The sequence below is a fragment of the Bradysia coprophila genome (genome assembly GCF_014529535.1).
Source record: "Bradysia coprophila strain Holo2 chromosome X unlocalized genomic scaffold, BU_Bcop_v1 contig_117, whole genome shotgun sequence".
Taxonomy (NCBI): Eukaryota; Metazoa; Arthropoda; class Insecta; order Diptera; family Sciaridae; genus Bradysia; species Bradysia coprophila.
Genome location: NW_023503292.1, coordinates 2,476,140 through 2,495,277, shown reverse-complemented (window position 1 = coordinate 2,495,277; position 19,138 = coordinate 2,476,140). Strand labels below are relative to the sequence as shown.

At 38.3% G+C, this 19,138-nt stretch overlaps 1 protein-coding gene across 1 annotated transcript; it reads left to right on the top strand.

The window, feature by feature from the left end:
• Window positions 1-6: 6 nt before the first annotated feature.
• On the top strand, window positions 7-14,073 carry LOC119067042 (N-alpha-acetyltransferase 16, NatA auxiliary subunit). The gene is made up of 8 exons (XM_037169786.1): window positions 7-273; window positions 644-991; window positions 1,070-1,210; window positions 1,280-1,585; window positions 1,823-2,668; window positions 2,730-2,793; window positions 2,868-3,511; window positions 13,465-14,073. Exons 1-8 carry the CDS (start codon window positions 217-219, stop codon window positions 13,648-13,650), a joined length of 2,592 nt encoding a protein of 863 aa, XP_037025681.1. The 5' UTR covers window positions 7-216; the 3' UTR covers window positions 13,651-14,073.
• The last annotated feature ends 5,065 nt before the right edge of the window (window positions 14,074-19,138 follow it).

The following is a 19,138-nucleotide window of genomic DNA, read 5'->3' as shown; positions in this document are numbered from 1 at the left end:
ATTGTCAGAGCTAGTACGTTCTCTAATGACAATTCAGTACTTTGATATCTCGTTCTTCTCGTTTTTTACGAATGGCGATGAAATTTATTAAAATTTGTTGAACAACGCATTTTGAGTCGTTCTGTGTGTTATTATTGCCGAAATAACGAAAATTTACCACAAAAATTGCACACATTGCATATTTCTCATACCAGTTTGTGTTATCCGCCACCAAAAATGCCTTCCAGTGACCCATTGCCACCGAAAGAAAGTGCTATATTCAGAAAGATTCTGGTAAGTCTTTCCCTATATAAGGGCACCCATTTTTCGACGTTAAATGTCATGCTGCTGATTATAATATCGCCGGATTATGACATGAGAAAAGCATGAGGTTGATCAGTTTTATCAATGAATGAAACATTTCATTTCAGGTATAAATATGTGCTATTTTCGTTCCGGATTTTTTTGTTTGTTTCATCCTCAATAATTTCCGTCCGGATAGTACAGTAATAACCAAAATACTGTTTATACGAATTCATTGTAAACATAACCTCATTCTGATTTTTTTTTTAAAGACGATGTTTACGAATTTCCCAATCTACACGAAGATCCATGCGAATTTCGAAATAAGTTCGTTTCTTTACCTTTCGCATTTTTCTTTCAGAAATGCTACGAAATGAAGCAATACAAAAATGGTCTGAAACTAGCCAAGCAAATTTTAACCAATCCGAAATACACTGAACATGGAGAGACTTTGGCAATGAAAGGTTTGACATTAAATTGCTTGGGTCGGAAGGATGAGGCTTATGATCATGTGCGTCGCGGTTTACGAAATGACCTGAAATCGCACGTGTGCTGGCATGTGTATGGGTTATTGCAACGATCAGACAAGAAGTACGATGAAGCTATCAAGTGCTATCGGAATGCATTGAAGTGTGAAAAGGACAACATTCAAATATTGCGCGATTTGTCATTACTGCAAATTCAAATGAGAGATTTGGAAGGGTACAGAGTGAGTTTCTGCTGCGATTTTCTTTGAAGTTTCGATCGATTGGTTTATTGATTTATTCATTTTGCTGTTGTCCGATAGGAAACGCGACATCAATTGTTCAAGCTTCGTCCATCACAGCATGCTTCCTGGATTGGATTTGCGATGAGCTATCATTTACTGGGAGATTTTGAGACTGCAAATAGTATTTTAGAAACCTTTAGACAATCTCAATCGTTGAACGTAAATTAATCTGTTTATTCAAACGTGACCGACCGGTTTTTCATCCGAATTATTTTAATTATTTTTTAGGAAACGTACGATTACAAGCACAGTGAATTATTGCTATATCAAAATCAAATCCTTCAGGAGTCCGGTAACATCGACAAGGCATTAAAGCATTTGGATGATTTCTCCGCTCAGATTGTCGACAAATTAGCGGTCAAGGAAACAATGGGCGAATTGTGCCTTAAATTAGGAAAATTTAGCACAGCTGTACCGATTTGGGAAGGATTGATTAAACGCAATCCGGAGAATACACTCTACTACCAAAAGTATATTGAAGCAAGGCAAACTAAGGATTCCGATGAGATTGTGAACATTTATAAAACGTTTCAGGTGAGTAAAATAATAATCGGCTGTGCTCAGAGACTGATCCGTCGATTCAAAGTGCAATCTAATTCTTGAGCGGAGAGCATTCTGTTTCTGCGTTAATTTGTGTGTTCAGTTTACTCAACTCAGCATGAGGGCTGTTTCTCAGTAAAATCACAATCATATAATAGCACTGTAGTTACTACAAACGTACCCCGGAGCGATAAAGATGATCATCGAATATTTTCTGTTTCTTTTTTTCAGTCGGAATACCCGCACTCAATCTGTCCCAAACGTTTACCATTAAATGTAGCACATGGAGATCGATTCCGCGAAATTGTCGACGACTATCTGCGTCGCGGCTTGAGAAAAGGCGTTCCCCCACTGTTCGTAAACGTTCGTTCGTTGTACCAGCACGCTGACAAAGTCAAAGTGATCACGGAATTGATTCATGGCTATCACGATTCGCTAAAACAAACCGGTCATTTTTCCACGGCTGACAACGCGGCTGACCTGGCACAGGAACCGGCATCGGCGCTACTGTGGACATTGTACTTCATGGCCCAGCATTATGATCACTTGCGTGATACAACCAAAGCTCTAGAATATATAAATGCGGCCATCGAACACACACCGACGCTGATTGAATTGTTTGTGACGAAGGGTCGAATTTACAAGCATGCCGGCGATTTGGTGGAAGCATTCAAATGGCTGGACGAAGCACAAAGTCTGGACACGGCCGACCGTTATATCAATTCGAAATGTGCCAAGTACATGCTGAGAGCGAATATGGTAAAAGAGGCGGAAGAAATTTGTGCAAAATTCACGCGTGAAGACGTTTCGGCGATGGAAAATTTGAATGAGATGCAGTGCATGTGGTTCCAAACCGAATGTGCTTTAGCGTATCAGAGGCTGGAAAAATGGGGCGATGCATTGAAAAAATGCCATGAAGTTGATCGGCATTTCTCTGAAATAATTGAAGATCAATTCGACTTTCACACGTACTGTATGCGGAAAATGACATTGAGAGCTTATGTTGGATTGTTGCGACTGGAAGATGTTTTACGACAACATCCGTTCTACTTCAAAGCAGCTAGATGTGCAATCGAGGTAAAATCTTTCGATTAACATGGTGAACTAGCCGGAAAATTGATTTTTGATTTTCTTTTAGGTGTATGTCAGACTGTACGATAAGCCACTGAAAACAGAGCAGCAAGTTGAAGAATTTGATACGGGTAAGATGGGACGATGGGAAACGATTTCTTTTTGTTGAAATTTTAATTTTGCCATTTTTGTTTGTCGACCACAGAAAATCTGCCACCATCTGAACTAAAAAAGCTGCGCAACAAACAACGCAAGGCCAAAAAGAAGGCAGAACTGGAATCGGCCCAAGCGGTCCAGGCCCAAGTGAAGAAAGAGCAACATAACAAATCCCGCCAGTTACAAAATCAGGATGGAGATCCTGAAGCGCCCCAGCTGGATGAATTGGTACCAGAAAAATTAGCTAGACCCGACGATCCACTCGAAAAAGCAATTGACTTTTTGCGACCGCTACAAATTTTAGCCAAAGAATGCATCAAAACTCATTTGCTGGCATTTGAGATCTATTATCGAAAGAACAAATTGTTGCTGATGTTGCAATCGATCAAACGAGCAAAGAGTTTAGATCCGACCGATCCGAATTTACACACGTGCATCGTTAAATTCTACAAAGCGCTTACGGTCAATGGTGAGATCAATGAACACGTCCGAACGGTTATCGATAAGGAAACGAAAGTGTTGTTCGACGGCCGAGATGCTGATGCTATGAATCAGGATGTTTTGCAGAAATTTTCCAACTCATTTCATCACGTTCTCCAAGTCGCCCGATGTATGTACGAATTAGATGCAACGAAACGGAACGCTGCCGTTCAACTAGTCATGTCATTCGATTTCGAGCGCTTGACGCTTGAGGTACGTTATTAGTTTGATTTTTTCATAAATGATGGCAGAAACGTAAATGGTCGCTAGGTTTTTGGTTACTATTGACCGGTTAAACGGCTTTTCAATTATTTCCCTATTAGAGTAACGCATGTTCGAAAAAATCTTTTAAAATTACGATTAGCTTTGGGTGATGCTAAAGAACAGGCCTCCCACACCTCCTTATTTCCTTATTTTTCCTTATTTTTATAAAAACCACCTTATTCCTCCTTATTTTATTAAAAAATCCTTATTTTCCTTATTTTGCGCAAATTTCATCGAAATCAAAATTAAGAAAAAAAAATTCGCTGCGCGGCCGAATTTTTCAACCGAAGACTTACACTGTTCTTACTGAAATTTCTCTAGGTACACAAAACGTAGATGGTCGTGTAGGGTGTCATTTGACAGGCAATTTAATATGCTTTTGGGCCAAATAGGGTCTTATGTGGTTTGGATGCATCTACGATGAAATAGAAGTTGAAATGTTTAGGTGTACATATTTCATCATAGATGCATCCAAACTTCATAAGTCCCTATTTGGCCCAAAAGCACATTAAATTACCTTTCAAATGATACTTCACACGACCATGTACGTTTTGTGTACCTCGAGAAATTTCAGTAAGAACAGTGTAAGTCTTCGGTTGAAAACTTCAACTGCACATGTTTCTTCTTCTTCTTCTTCTTTTTCAGCCTGTTTCTATCCACTGCTGGATGTAGGCCTCTCCAACTTCTTTCCATTTCGTACGATCCATTGCCATTTGCTGCCAGTTTGTACCTGCAATATTCTTAATTCCGTTTGTCCATCTCTCTGGTGGTCTACCTATAGCTCGTCTTTTATATGGTCGCCAGTTCATGATCTTTTTGGTCCAACGTTCGTCTTTCCTTCTTGCAATATGTCCCGCCCAGCTCCATTTCAGAGATGCTATTCTTTCCATGACATCAACGACCCTGGTTTGTTGTCGAATCCATTGATTCGTCATTCTGTCTCTGAGTGTTATTCCAAGCATACTCCGTTCCATGGCTCTTTGTGTCACTCTCAATTTATCTTCGGATGCTTTCGTTAAAGTTAACGTTTCCGCTCCATAAGTGAGCACTGGAAGGACACAAGTGTCGAAAACTTTGCGTTTCAGACTATTATTCATTTTGCTTTTGAAAATTAGTCTGAGTTTTCCGAACGCTGCCCATGCAAGACCAATCCTACGTCTTATTTCTGCAGTTTGGTTGTCCAGACCTAACTTCAGCTTATGTCCTAGATATACGTAGCTGTCGACTCGTTCAATGACAGTGTCACCAATTTTGATTTCTCTATCGTCCCCGATGTTGGTCATGACTTTTGTTTTCGATAAGTTCATCTTGAGGCCAACTTTGTTTGCCTCTTCACTTAACTGTTGTAGCATAAGCTGAGCCTGACTTAGATTCGCTGCTATCGGTACAATGTCATCAGCGAAGCGGAGATTGCTCAGGTACTCTCCATTTATCTTTATTCCCATTTTACTCCAGTTTAACTTCCTAAAAACACTCTGCAGAATCGCCGTGAATAATTTCGGTGAAATGGTGTCACCCTGCCTTACACCTCGGCCAATTCTGAATTTCTCCGTGCTCTTATGAAGTTTTATACATGAAGTAGCATTTTTGTACACATATCGAATTGTGTTGGAGTACCTTGAGTCTACTCTACATTCGTCTAATGCGTCCAATATCGACCATGTTTCCACTGAATCGAAAGCTTTTTCGAAGTCTATGAATAGCAAGACTATGTCGATGTTGTATTCACGACATTTCTCAATAAGCGTTCTCATCACTTGCAAATGGTCGTTTGTGCTGAAACCAGATCTGAAAGCAGCTTGTTCAACAGGTTGGTAGAAGTCGAACTTGTTAGTGTTCCTCTTCGTAATGATTTTCATAAACAACTTGTAGAGTGTTGACAATAGGCTTATGGGTCGGTAATTTTCCAGCTTTGTTATGTCTCCTTTTTTATGCAGCAATGTAATTACCGCATTTTCCCAAGCTTCTGGTACTTCTTCCCATTGGAGACATTGATTAAACAAAGCCGTGATTGCCTTTAATAAGGAGTCTCCACCTAGTTTAATGGCTTCCACTGGAACACCATCTTCTCCTGGAGACTTTTTGTTTTTCATCTCGGCTACTGCGGCCTTGACTTCATCAACAGTTATGTCGGGCATATCCTCCGATCCCACGTTTCTTATTATTGGTCTATCTTCGGTTTCTTCCGTTGGACTCTGTCTTGCTGAAGAAAACAAATTTTCATAAAATTCTGTTGCAATATTTAATATCGCATTTCGATCCGTTTGGATCGTTCCTGTTTTGTCTCGTAATTTGAAGATTTCTTTTTTGGCGTTTGTCATTTTTCTCCGTAGGACTTTCATATTGCAGTTAGCTTCAATTATGTTTTGAGCCAATTGGACATTATATTTTCTTTCATCTGATCTCCTTGCTTTGTTGATACTTTTAGACAAGTTCCGGTATTCCACCGAATCTCGTCCTCCGTTTTTTACCAACTCTGCTCTGCTTGCGATCAGGTCTAATGTTTCTCTGCTGAGTTTTGATTCTTTCCCTTGGACGGATTTGCATTTGGATTTCATGAAACCCATTATTGTATCGACGATTTTGGTATTCAATTCGTCCAATGTTTCACATTGATTGTTGACGTTATCTAATTCGGCAGTCATTTTCGTAGCAAATTCTTCATTTTGTGTGTAAAGCCGTTGTACGTCAATCCTTTCACTTTTTTGAACTAGTTGTGATCTTTGAAATCTGGTATTTAACGTGACTCTTGCACGAACCATTCGGTGATCACTACCTGTTGAAAAATTGTTTAGGACCGTAACGTTCTTAACGGTTGACTTACAGCCAGTTATGATGTAATCGATCTCATTTTTCGTTACACCATCTGCACTAGCCCAAGTCCATTTACGTTGAGGCTTTCCTGCAAAAAATGAATTCATTGCGTACAAATTGTGTTGCTGTAGGAAGTTGAGTAAAACATTTCCACGCTCATTTCTTTGGTCGTTGCTAAAACTGCCAATAGAAACTTCGGAGTCTTCTTCTCGTTTTCCCAGCTTCGCATTGAAATCACCGATGAGATATTGGTAATGTGATGGGTTTTCGTCCAGAGCTTTCTCGACATCTTCATAGAATCTTTCTACTTCTTCGTCATCATGGGTGGACGTGGGTGCGTAAACCTGAATTAATTTGACACTGTATCTGTTATTTATCTTCAGGCTTACGTATATCACTCGATCGGATATGCTTTTCGTGTGAGTTATGCGATCCGACCACCGCTTGTTTATGAACAATCCGACACCGTGCATCAGCATCTGACTATCACTTCCTCGGTAGAAGAATGTATGCCCTGATTGTAATTTCAGGCATTCCTCTCCAGGTTTTCTCACTTCGCTCACTCCCACAACATCCCATTTTATCTTTTCTAGCTCTTCTTCCATTTCTTGCATTTTTTGTCTTGACGACAATGTTCTGGCATTATATGTGGCAATGTATAATTCGTTGTGGCTTCGTTTGAAGGTTTTTAGCATTAAAACACCACGCTTGCTACTGCGGGTTGGTGAGTATGAAAGCTTTACTTTGCTCGCCCCCGGTAATCCCCGAGCTCTGACCCGCGCATTTCTGCACGTACCGGGACCACAGTGCCTATCAAAGTGCACAGTGCCCGACGGGGTAGTGTTACTCTTTTTGAACATTCTTTTCCATAAAGCTTTGCCCATTCTTTTGAACCTATCTGAGCAAAAGGTTATTGACGTCTTTTAAGGGACGTCGTTGAAAAGCTTAACCTAGTAGCTAATAAGAATTCTGGGATCGTTCTATCCTTGGGCTTCCTGATCGTGTTGTTTCGCCTCAACGTTGGTCCCTTAACCCCAATTCTTTCGGCTTCCAACTCACGATTCATTCAGCCTTAAGATTGATCTATCTAATCCTATCTTATCTACTGCCACGTCCTCGTTAAACTTCATTCCCTCCACTCTTTTTCAAACTGGCTTGGGACAGTCTTTGGCGGTGTTTCACATGTTTCAGTGTCAATGAATTTTAAACCCAATAAGTCCTATTCGGCTCAATAGTACATGTGATTATCTTTCTGACACCACACACGACCCTGTACGGCTCGCGTAACTGGAGAAATTTTTGTAAGAAAAGTGCAAGTTTTCGGTTTTTGATCACCTTTCACCAGCCACACAAACTTCGAAGAATTTTTTTGAAAGTGGTTTTGGCTTCTAGGGACGGATACCTTTCTAGGCACATATAAAAAAGTCCACCGGAAAATGCGTCCGATTTCGGTAGGCTGTTTTTCAAAAGAATCCCTCCTAATTCAAGCCTTAAACGCGCCCAAAATATTCAAATTTTCATCTTGATAAAAGTGAATTTTACCATACAACTTTACAAAAACGATACGTTAAAATAAACAATTATGCGTTTTATTTTAAAGTTGAGGCGGACTTCCGATGTTAATTTTAATCGAAAAATTTCTCCTCATTTTTCCTTAATTTCAACCAACAATTTCCTTATTTCTCCTTATTTTTGTGCTAAAACCTCCTTAATTCCCGACACCCGACAAAATAGTGATCTTCGCAATAGATTGTGGAAATTGTTATCGTCACTACCGCGAAAATCAGCGATGGCACTGCCTTCGAGTCGGTCTTTTGGGATGCGAAATTTAAAAATCAAAATCATTTGTTTGGAAATTAAATTTTCGATCAAATAGTCCATGAATATATCATTAAGAGTCCTGTGAAATAGTGTTCAAATCCACAATCTATCCAATAATGGAAATAAAATTGCCTGTTTCCGATGCCCATGTGATAATTGATTATTCCATTGAAAATCCGTTTATCGCATTCTCGCCATGTTGTGACGTCACCGTTACATCCCTAGAGGTCTAAATCATGCATTACCTTAAACTTTCAGTGGAAATTGTCATTCCCGCATTTTGTTGTCTAGTTTTCGCTCGGCAAGCCTTGACTATTCCCCCTTATATGATGATAATCTACTAATACGCACTACTTTGATCGTACATAACATTGATTATTTCACTGCGTGACTTAAAGTGATATCGCCAAATCTTCAGGTGATTGGGGGACGTGCGGTCTCCGATTTTAAAGGGTGATAGCTCGTTGGATTCGTTTTTCAATTCTAGGGAACACGTATCTTTCACTTTTTCTAAAAAAAAATGTTTTCTGTCAAAAGCGTTCAAAAGTGAAGACATGTCGGAGGGTATCGAGAACAGTTTTTCGACAATAACTCAAGAAAAAATTATTTTAAATTGGTGTAATGTTGTACGAATATCGGCCTTGGAAAGACCTACACGTAGAGTATACGCACTGCTTGGTGCGAGTAGATCCACGAGAGTTATGACTAAAATTTAGTAGATGTTCGGAAAGTCCGCCTTCTCTTGGAGCCTCGATGTTCCACGGAACTGAGTATGGGGTGTTGTATCTGGCCTTACCCACTATCGTTCCACATATAAATGAACCCAGTTACTGGCAGTACTTTTGAGCTGCAAGCCTACAAAAGTCGTGGAAAAAAAGTTTGTGCCAAAATGTAGATTTTTTCCTTCTTTCTGAGGGCCCAACTGCTGGAATAGCATCTGGAACGGTACTACGGCAGTCATTTTGTATCGTCTACTATTTTTTTTACCTTATCAACAGAAAAACGCTTCGCTATGTCGCGAATATATGTCTTTAAAACAGATCCAATGTTAGTAATATCAAGAGAAAAATTATTAATTTTTTCTCGGTGGATTTTAGTCAAATAAGCTAATAATTTAGCTACCTGACAGGAGTTTGGAAAACCGTTTGCTCCCACTTGATCATATTGTTTTAAGACTCCTAAAGTGAAGCTCAAGACTAAAAAAATATTTGCTGATAATGCTGAGGTCATACCTAACTTTTTACATATTGAAATTTCACTTTGTGCCAAATGAGACATAACTGTTGATGAAGTCAAAGCTGCAGTAGCCAAGATGAAAAACAAAAAGTCTCCCGGAGAAGATGGTGTTCCAGTGGAAGCCATTAAACTAGGTGGAGACTCATTATTAAAGGCAATCACGGCTTTGTTTAATCAATGTCTCCAATGGGAAGAAGTACCAGAAGCCTGGGAAAATGCGGTAATTACATTGCTGCATAAAAAAGGAGACATAACAAAGCTGGAAAATTACCGACCCATAAGCCTATTGTCAACACTCTACAAGTTGTTTATGAAAATCATTACGAAGAGGAACACTAACAAGTTCGACTTCTACCAACCTGTTGAACAAGCTGCTTTCAGATCTGGTTTCAGCACAAACGACCATTTGCAGGTGATGAGAACGCTTATTGAGAAGTGTCGTGAATACAACATCGACATAGTCTTGCTATTCATAGACTTCGAAAAAGCTTTCGATTCAGTGGAAACATGGTCGATATTGGACGCATTAGACGAATGTAGAGTAGACTCAAGGTACTCCAACACAATTCGATATGTGTACAAAAATGCTACTTCATGTATAAAACTTCATAAGAGCACGGAGAAATTCAGAATTGGCCGAGGTGTAAGGCAGGGTGACACCATTTCACCGAAATTATTCACGGCGATTCTGCAGAGTATTTTTAGGAAGTTAAACTGGAGTAAAATGGGAATAAATATAAATGGAGAGTACCTGAGCAATCTCCGCTTCGCTGATGACATTGTACCGATAGCAGCGAATCTAGGTCAGGCTCAGCTTATGCTACAACAGTTAAGTGAAGAGGCGAGCAAAGTTGGCCTCAAGATCAACTTATCGAAAACAAAAGTCATGACCAACATCGGGGACGATAGAGAAATCAAAATTGGTGACACTGTCATTGAACGAGTCGACAGCTATGTATATGTAGGACATAAACTGAAGTTAGGTCTGGACAACCAAACTGCAGAAATAAGACGTAGGATTGGTCTTGCATGGGCAGCGTTCGGAAAACTCAGACTAATTTTCAAAAGCAAAATGAATAATAGTCTGAAACGCAAAGTTTTCGACACTTGTGTCCTTCCAGTGCTCACTTATGGAGCGGAAACGTTAACTTTAACAAAAGCATCCGAAGATAAATTGAGAGTGACACAAAGAGCCATGGAACGGAGTATGCTTGGAATAACAATCAGAGACAGAATGACGAATCAATGGATTCGACAACAAACCAGGATCGTTGATGTCATGGAAAGAATAGCATCTCTGAAATGGAGCTGGGCGGGACATATTGCAAGAAGGACAGACGAACGTTGGACCAAAAAGATCATGAACTGGCGACCATATAAAAGACGAGCTATAGGTAGACCACCAGAGAGATGGACAAACGGAATTAAGAATATTGCAGGTACAAACTGGCAGCAAATGGCAATGGATCGTACGAAATGGAAAGAAGTTGGAGAGGCCTACATCCAGCAGTGGATAGAAACAGGCTGAAAAAGAAGAAGAAGAAGAAGACATCACCAATCGAAAAACTCCTAAAATCCATCTTAAATCAAACCTCCTGAATTCCTAAAATAGGTGGCCATTTTAAACCGATCTCTGAATAAAGTAATCAAAGGAAGAATAGTTTTCATTTTCATAAATTGATCGTTATAAATCGGTTAGTTACGTTCCTCCTATCAACACCACGTAAAATATAAAAAGAATGAAGATTTTGTGTTTTTTACATTACTAGGTCCCACCTTTTGGGCGGGTCAGGTCCCTTCACTGACACTTTTCTAAATGTATTTTTGATGTATAAAAACTTGTCAAATTCAATATATATTTACTATATCAATGGATCCACGCAAATGGCAGTAAAATTTGACAAAAAAAATTCTTTGGAAACCATCGAGCGGTGGAATGATTTTTGAGTTCTCAATTTTCTTAGAAATTTTCAATTTTCATGATTTTCAATCAACCGTAAATCTCGCTTCGCTCTGGCCGTAAACTTCCCACTCGTATGGGCTGTTTATTATTCTGTTTGATTGACTTTTTGTTACATCAGAGTAGATGCGAAGTAATGTTTTGTGAATGTGGACCGAGGACTTTTTCACACAACAAAAAAAGGGATAGATGTTCTTGCCTTACACTTTTGTACAAAAAAAAGAAAGCCCCCGGTACTTAATATACCATCACATGGTAATAAATGAACTTTATTAGTTTTTGGTTGATCGTTAAAAATAACTCAGCTTACCAATACTTTCGGTAAATTGGTACCAATTTCGACTATATAGTGGTAAATGGATTTAAAATATTTGTAAAAGGAGAAATTTATTGGTAGACCGAGAAAAAAATATCCCTCGAATATAATTTCCCATTCACAAAACCTTCAATCGTGAATAAAATATCACGACTCGTGTGAATTACGGCCCTCGCTTCGCTCTGGCCGCAAACTTCACACTCGTAAAATTTTTACAATATTTCTTTGATTCATTTAATTCCATGAATTTAAAAAAAAATCTTTAGAAATTAGTTGAGAATAATTCATCTTATATTGCCTGCAAAAATTTAACTTTTTTCTTAAAATTTCTTACACTTTTTAATCAAAGTGTGCTCATTTGATAACAGGCATTTTGCAGGCGTAAGATGTGGTTGTGAAGGGAGTAAAAAAACTACCTACTTGACAAATGACAAACAACTTGATAGTCAACTATTAGGTTGTTAGTCAACTATCAAATGTGATAGTCAACTATCAAGATGTTAGTAGTTCACTAGCAAGAGATGTTTACACGTTAAAAGCTGGACATCGAATGACGAAATTATTCTTCCTACTAGTTTCATGCACATCGATAACATACTTTGATACTTATACGATTTACACACACTACCAAACAAAATCAAATTTCATCAAAGTAATCTTTTTTATCACATACGCGCGGTGTTCGGATGTTAAAATTACTTACCTAGAAGAATAATTCAAAAATTACACTTCAGTTCTATGTTGTTGTCTCGTTTTCGCTTATGTGATAAAATAGAGTACACACTCGGCAAGCCTCGACAAGCCTCGACTTCTTCGTGACAAGTGTGTAATATATATTAATTAAAGCTATAAAATCCCGTTTTTCTCGGAAAGCTTTCAGATCCTGAGTCCTACATAGCCCATCTTCGAACTTAGCCTCGGGATTTTAATTCCACGTATTTAAAAAAAAGAATCATCCAAATTGGTTGAGAATTACTCAAGTTATCGTGCCTTCAACGAAAAACTATTACCCACATTCAACGTTTTTCATAGCATTTCATACATTTTCAATCACAGTGAACCTTTATGTTATCCACATTTTTCTGTATTTTCTGGTGTAAGACCCTGACTTTCAGTCAAGGGAATTAGTATCTTTTTGAGTTGGTCACTTCAACAACTTGATTTTTCTCCTATGAAGTACATTAAAAGTTTTCTACGTAATGTCTGCAAAATAGGTCCTGAATCGATGTACATTTCGGATGAACATCTTTTTTTTTTGGGGATAAACTTTTTTTAAGTTACTTTAGTAGAGCACCGTTCCCCATTATACTACTATGATTATTTTTTGACCATAACTCGACTCCATTAACATCATTTTTACTCCAATGGATGCCATTTCAAGTAAAATGATGCCCGCAAAACAGTCGTAAGAAATATACGATTCCTTCCCGTTAGAGACTAACTTACAAAAAGCCTTCGTAGAAAGATACTTTACAATTTCACTAATTGAGAATCAGTCCATCGCAGTTTTGGAATCCAGTTTCCGTTTAACACATTATTACAGTTATAGGCATTTCACCTGATCCACACAAACAATCAAGACTGTTTATACGTATTTATACGGTGTTACCACTACCACACGCGAGCATGTAACAGCTTCACCCGTGTATAAACTCTTTTGATTGTATAGATGGATCAGCTGAAATTGCACTACCTCTGACTGTAGATTCAGCATAATATGAATGGTACATGTGTTTTTTTTCTTACGTGTTTCAGGACGCCACCCTAGCGTACAATTACTTCACGGATGGCGTATTCGGTGTGTGCGAATCATCCGCAACTGAGTACAAGGTCAAGTGTCAGCAACGTTTTCCACACGCTCTACTGTTCAAAGATCAAATACCTGGTGAAAATTTTAAGGAGAACCTGAAGCTGGAATGGGATAATGATGAACAACAATAAGGCAATTTTTGTCAACAGAACATCTTCGGCTGATGTAATAAAATTGTTTAAATTAACAAATATTTTCAAAACTGACATAAATAGAAAGAGACAATTAAAAAATGTTGCAGTGAAAATACACTCGATCCAGTGGAAAGATGGTTCTAAATCTAAGGATAAAAAAAATAAAGAAGAAACAAGAAACACAACACACTCGTATTACATAAATTTTTGTGTAGACACTAAAAAAGCGATTATTTCGATCGCAAAGATTTTTTTTAAATGAAGTTGCTATTTAGGTATAATAAATTAAGTCTTGGATGATTACAATGAGTGAATGTTAGGGACGGAAAAAATTGTCCCGTAATGGGAGGTAATATTTATACAGCCACACTCACACCAGTTTTTATTCAAATTGAAAACTAAAATAAACGAATATCACAACAGAAGCGTTTCAAAAAACTGAGAATTCGGTTATTGACCTTAACGGTATTGTCATTATCGTAAGCAAAAAGTACACACACACCCCGTTATGAATATCCAATTATGAGGAAAAAGATGTCTCAAAGATTTTTTTCCTTTTGGTGAAGAATCTGTAAAACAGCTACGATTCTACAAATTTATTGATTGATGAGATAAATATGCACTCACTGTTCGCAGCTATTAAGATAATATTCAGGTAGTTTTTACCACTAAACTGGTAAGACTGGTAAGCGAGCAGCCGTTTCACCGCTATCATCATCACCAGGTAAGAGTTTTACACTAGATAAACTTTTCGTAATATTGTATGGGTAGGGGTAGTGAATAGTGATTTCGCTTATTTCAACCTTAGACGAACTTTCATTTTTGAACTTCACTAAATCCATCGACTTCAACAAATGTATTTAACGTAGAAATTTGGAAATTATAAACATTTTTTGAGTTAGCGCATCCATTTTTAAAAGAGCAAGTTTTTAAGAACACAAAATTAAAGTCAGATGAAAAAGCGAAACAAGAATGGTCTATTTGCTACATCATTAATTGTGTATCTCTTTTATTTTCACTGGGCGTTTAGAAATTTAGAAATTAATTTAACTTTATGAAGAAACAAACAGAACTGTGAGTTGAAGGTTCAGCGATGTTTTACACCCAATAAATATGAGTACTTAATAACGCTTTTAAAATGGCATATTTCTTCACTACCTCTTGAATAAATTACTCTCGCGTGAATTACGGCCCTCGCTTCGCTCTGGCCGCAAAGTTCACGTTCGTTCAAATATTTATAAGCCTAAGCATGGAAAATAGTAAATTATAACACGATGTGATCAGGAGAGGCATTTTTGAGTATGTTATACATACCGAGAAGAATACAAACAAACAATATTTACAACGAGTGAAACCGAAGTTTGTATTCTTCGGGGATATACAATTTAATACAAGGAGTAACATTTCCATCATTTGCCCCATTGCTAACTAATGTACTATTAAGCTAAGAGTAATTATACCTAGAGGTGTATTACTCTAAGCTATTGAGAATACAATTTCACGCAAAAATTGTCTTAGATCAAAAATTTCAAGTCCGATCAAAATCCAATATCGAACTTAACCATCTACTGGTCGGTACCACCAGAAAACATTTAATCCATGCTTAAACTCACTTCTCTGAACTAAGACCGAATGAAAATATATGCTACGACCTATGCTCGGGAACTAAATTCAAATTTCTTTTCTCTACGTTGTACTGCAAAATTTTAAGTTTGATGTCTTAATGTTTCAGTCTTGATCCACTTTACAAAATAAAATTTAACTCAGCGATGGATGATGCTATTTTGATATATTTTTGATTGAATCAGTCAGAAAATGTATGCTACAACCTATGCTCGGGAACTAAATTCGACTTTGTTTTCTCTACGTGTACTGCAAAATTTTAAGTTTGATGTCTTGATGTTTCAGTCTTGATCCATTTTACAAAATAAAATTTAACTCAGAGATGGATGATGCTATTTTGATATATTTTTAATTGAATCAGTCAGAAAATGTATGCTACGACCTATGCTCGGGAACTAAATTCGACTTTGTTTTCTCTACGTGTACTGCAAAATTTTAAGTTTGATGTCTTGATGTTTCAGTCTTGATCCAGTTTACAAAATAAAATTTAACTCAGCGATGGATGATGCTATTTTGATATATTTTTGATTGAATCAGTCAGAAAATGTATGCTACGACCTATGCTCGGGAACTAAATGTTTTCTCTACGTGTACTGCAAAATTTTAAGTTTGATGTCTTAATGTTTCAGTCTTGATCCATTTTACAAAATGAAAATTAACTCAGCGATGAATGATGCTATTTTGATATATTTTTAATTGAATCAGTCAGAAAATGTATGCTACGACCTATGCTCGGGAACTAAATTCGACTTTATTTTCTCTACGTGTACTGCAAAATTTTAAGTTTGATGTCTTAATGTTTCAGTCTTGATCCATTTTACAAAATAAAATTTAACTCAGCGATGGATGATGCTATTTTGATATATTTTTGATTGAATCAGTCAGAAAAAGTTTTTTTAAAGGTAGTTTTGGGGACCAATTGTTTGAACGCAAACGTTGCAAGGACGGTCCTACGAAGAACAGAGGAAAACAATGGGACTTTCCATATTTTAAATTTTAAATAGCTACCTATTAGTCATTATCATAACTCACAGGCAGTAAATTGTAAGTCATCGGCAGCGAATTATAACTCACCGGCAGTGAACTATAGGTCTTCGGCAGTGAATTATAAGTCACCGGCAGTAAATTGTAAGTCACCGGCAGCGAATTATAACTCACCGGCAGTGAATTATCAGTCACCGGCAGTTTATTATCAGTCACCGGCAGTGAATTATCAGTCACCGGCAGTGAATTATCAGTCACCGGCAGTGAATTATCAGTCACCGGCAGCGAATTATAACTCACCGGCAGCGAATTATAACTCACCGGCAGTGAATTATAACTCACCGGCAGCGAATTATAACTCACCGGCAGTGAATTATAAGTCACCGGCAGTGAATTATAAGTCACCGGCAGTGAATTATAAGTCACCGGCAGTTAATTATAAAGTCACCGGCAGTGAATTATCAGTCACCGGCAGTAGATTGTAAGTCACCGGCAGCGAATTATAACTCACCGGCAGCGAATTATAACTCACTGGCAGCGAATTATAACTCAACTGCAGTGAACTATAGGTCTTCGGCAGTGAATTATTAGTCACCGGCAGTTAATTATTAGTCACCGGCAGTTAATTATCAGTCACCGGCAGTTAATTATCAGTCACCGGCAGCGAATTATTACTCACCGGCAGTGAACTATAGGTCTTCGGCAGTGAATTATAAGTCACCGGCAGTAAATTGTAAGTCATCGGCAGCGAATTATAACTCACCGGCAGTGAACTATAGGTCTTCGGCAGTGAATTATAAGTCACCGGCAGTAAATTGTAAGTCACCGGCAGCGAATTATAACTCACCGGCAGTGAATTATCAGTCACCGGTAGTGAATTATCAGTCACCGGCAGTGAATTATCAGTCACCAGCAGTGAATTATCAGTCACCGGCAGTGAATTATCAGTCACCGGCAGTGAATTATCAGTCACCGGCAGTGAATTATCAGTCACCGGCAGTGAATTATCAGTCACCGGCAGCGAATTATAACTCACCGGCAGCGAATTATAACTCACCGGCAGTGAATTATAAATCACCGGCAGTGAATTATAGGTCTTCGGCAGTGAATTATTAGTCACCGGAAGTTAATTATTAGTCACCGGCAGTTAATTATCAGTCACCTGCAGCGAATTATAACTCACCGGCAGTGAACTATAGGTCTTCGGCAGTGAATTATAAGTCACCGGCAGCGAATTATAACTCACCGGCAGCGAATTATAACTCACCGGCAGCGAATTATAACTCAACGGCAGTGAACTATAGGTCTTCGGCAGTGAATTATAAGTCACCGGCAGTTAATTATTAGTCACCGGCAGTTAATTATTAGTCACCGGCAGTTAATTATTAGTCACCGGCAGTTAATTATTAGTCACCGGCAGTTAATTATTAGTCACCGGCAGTTAATTATCAGTTACCGGCAGCGAAATATAACTCACCGGCAGTGAATTATCAGTCAACGGCATTGAATTATAAGTCACCGGCAGTAAATTGTGAGTCAACGACAGCGAATTATAACTCACCGGCAGTAAATTGTGAGTCACCGGCAGCGAATTATAACTCACCAGGAGTGAATTATAAGTCACCGGTAGTGAATTATAAGTCACCGGCAGTAAATTGTAAGTCACCGGCAGCGAATTATAACTCACCGGCAGTGAACTGCAGGTCTTCGGCAGTGAATTATAAGTCACCGGCAATGAATTATCAGTTACCGGCAGTGAACTATAGGTCTTCGGCAGTGAATTATAAGTCAGCTACAGTTAATTATAAGTCACCGGCAGCGAATTATCAGTCACCGGCAGTGAACTATAGGTCTTCAGCAGTGAATTATAAGTCACCGGCAGTTAAATATAAGTCACAGGTAGTAAATTGTAAGTCACCGGCAGCGAATTATAACTAACCGGCAGTGAATTATCAGTCACCGGCAGTGAATTATCAGTCTCGCGCAGCGAATTATTAGTCCCCGGAAGTGAACTATAAGTATTCGTCCGTGAATTATAAGTCACCGGCAGCGAATTATCAGTCACCGGCAGTGAACTATAGGTCTTCAGCAGTGAATTATAAGTCACCGGCAGTTAAATATAAGTCACAGGTAGTAAATTGTAAGTCACCGGCAGCGAATTATAACTAACCGGCAGTGAATTATCAGTCACCGGCAGTGAACTATGTCTTCGGCAGTGAGCTGTAAGTCATCGACAGTAAATTGTAAGTCACTGACAGCGATTTATAACTGACCTGCAGCGAATTATAACTCACCAGCAGTGAATTATAACTCACCTGCAGTGAACTATAAGTCTTCGGCAGTGAATTATAAGTCAACCGGCAGTGAACTGCAAGTCACCGACAGTGAATTGCAAGTCACCGACAGTGAACTATTAGTCACAGGCAGTGGATTATAAATCACCGGCAGTAAATTGTAACTCACCGGCAGTGGACTGTTAGTCATCGGCAGTGAATTATAAGTCACCAGCAGTGAGTTATAAGTAATCGGCAAATAAAGCAAAAAGATAACACTTAAGTCAAGTGATCATAGATTTGGCGGACATACAAATACAAAAATAGTATTCTAGAAATAACGGAAAATCCTATGATGTCGAGCAAATCTTGGTTTCCATTCTTCATTTTCTCAATCCGTATTTTAAGTTTTGAACATAATTTAGTTATTAAGCTTCCCAAAGTCAGACTGAATGTAACTTTCGTGACACTCCGTTACACAACTACAGTTTATGTTTAGGTTATACGAAAAAGTCACGACGAACATTATTCTAAGCAGAAAGCTGTTCTACGTTATAATTTTTAGTCAGATTTTTTTTCCGATATAGAATTCCGTGATTTCAAAA

Excerpts from the sequence above, each read along its gene's own strand:
- LOC119067042 (XM_037169786.1), top strand. The coding sequence starts at position 217 with ATGCCTTCCAGTGACCCATTGCCACCGAAAGAAAGTGCTATATTCAGA. Across the intron at positions 1,211-1,279 it reads GACAATCTCAATCGTTGAAC|GAAACGTACGATTACAAGCA; the intron begins GTAAATTAATCT and ends ATTATTTTTTAG. Across the intron at positions 2,669-2,729 it reads CAGCTAGATGTGCAATCGAG|GTGTATGTCAGACTGTACGA; the intron begins GTAAAATCTTTC and ends ATTTTCTTTTAG.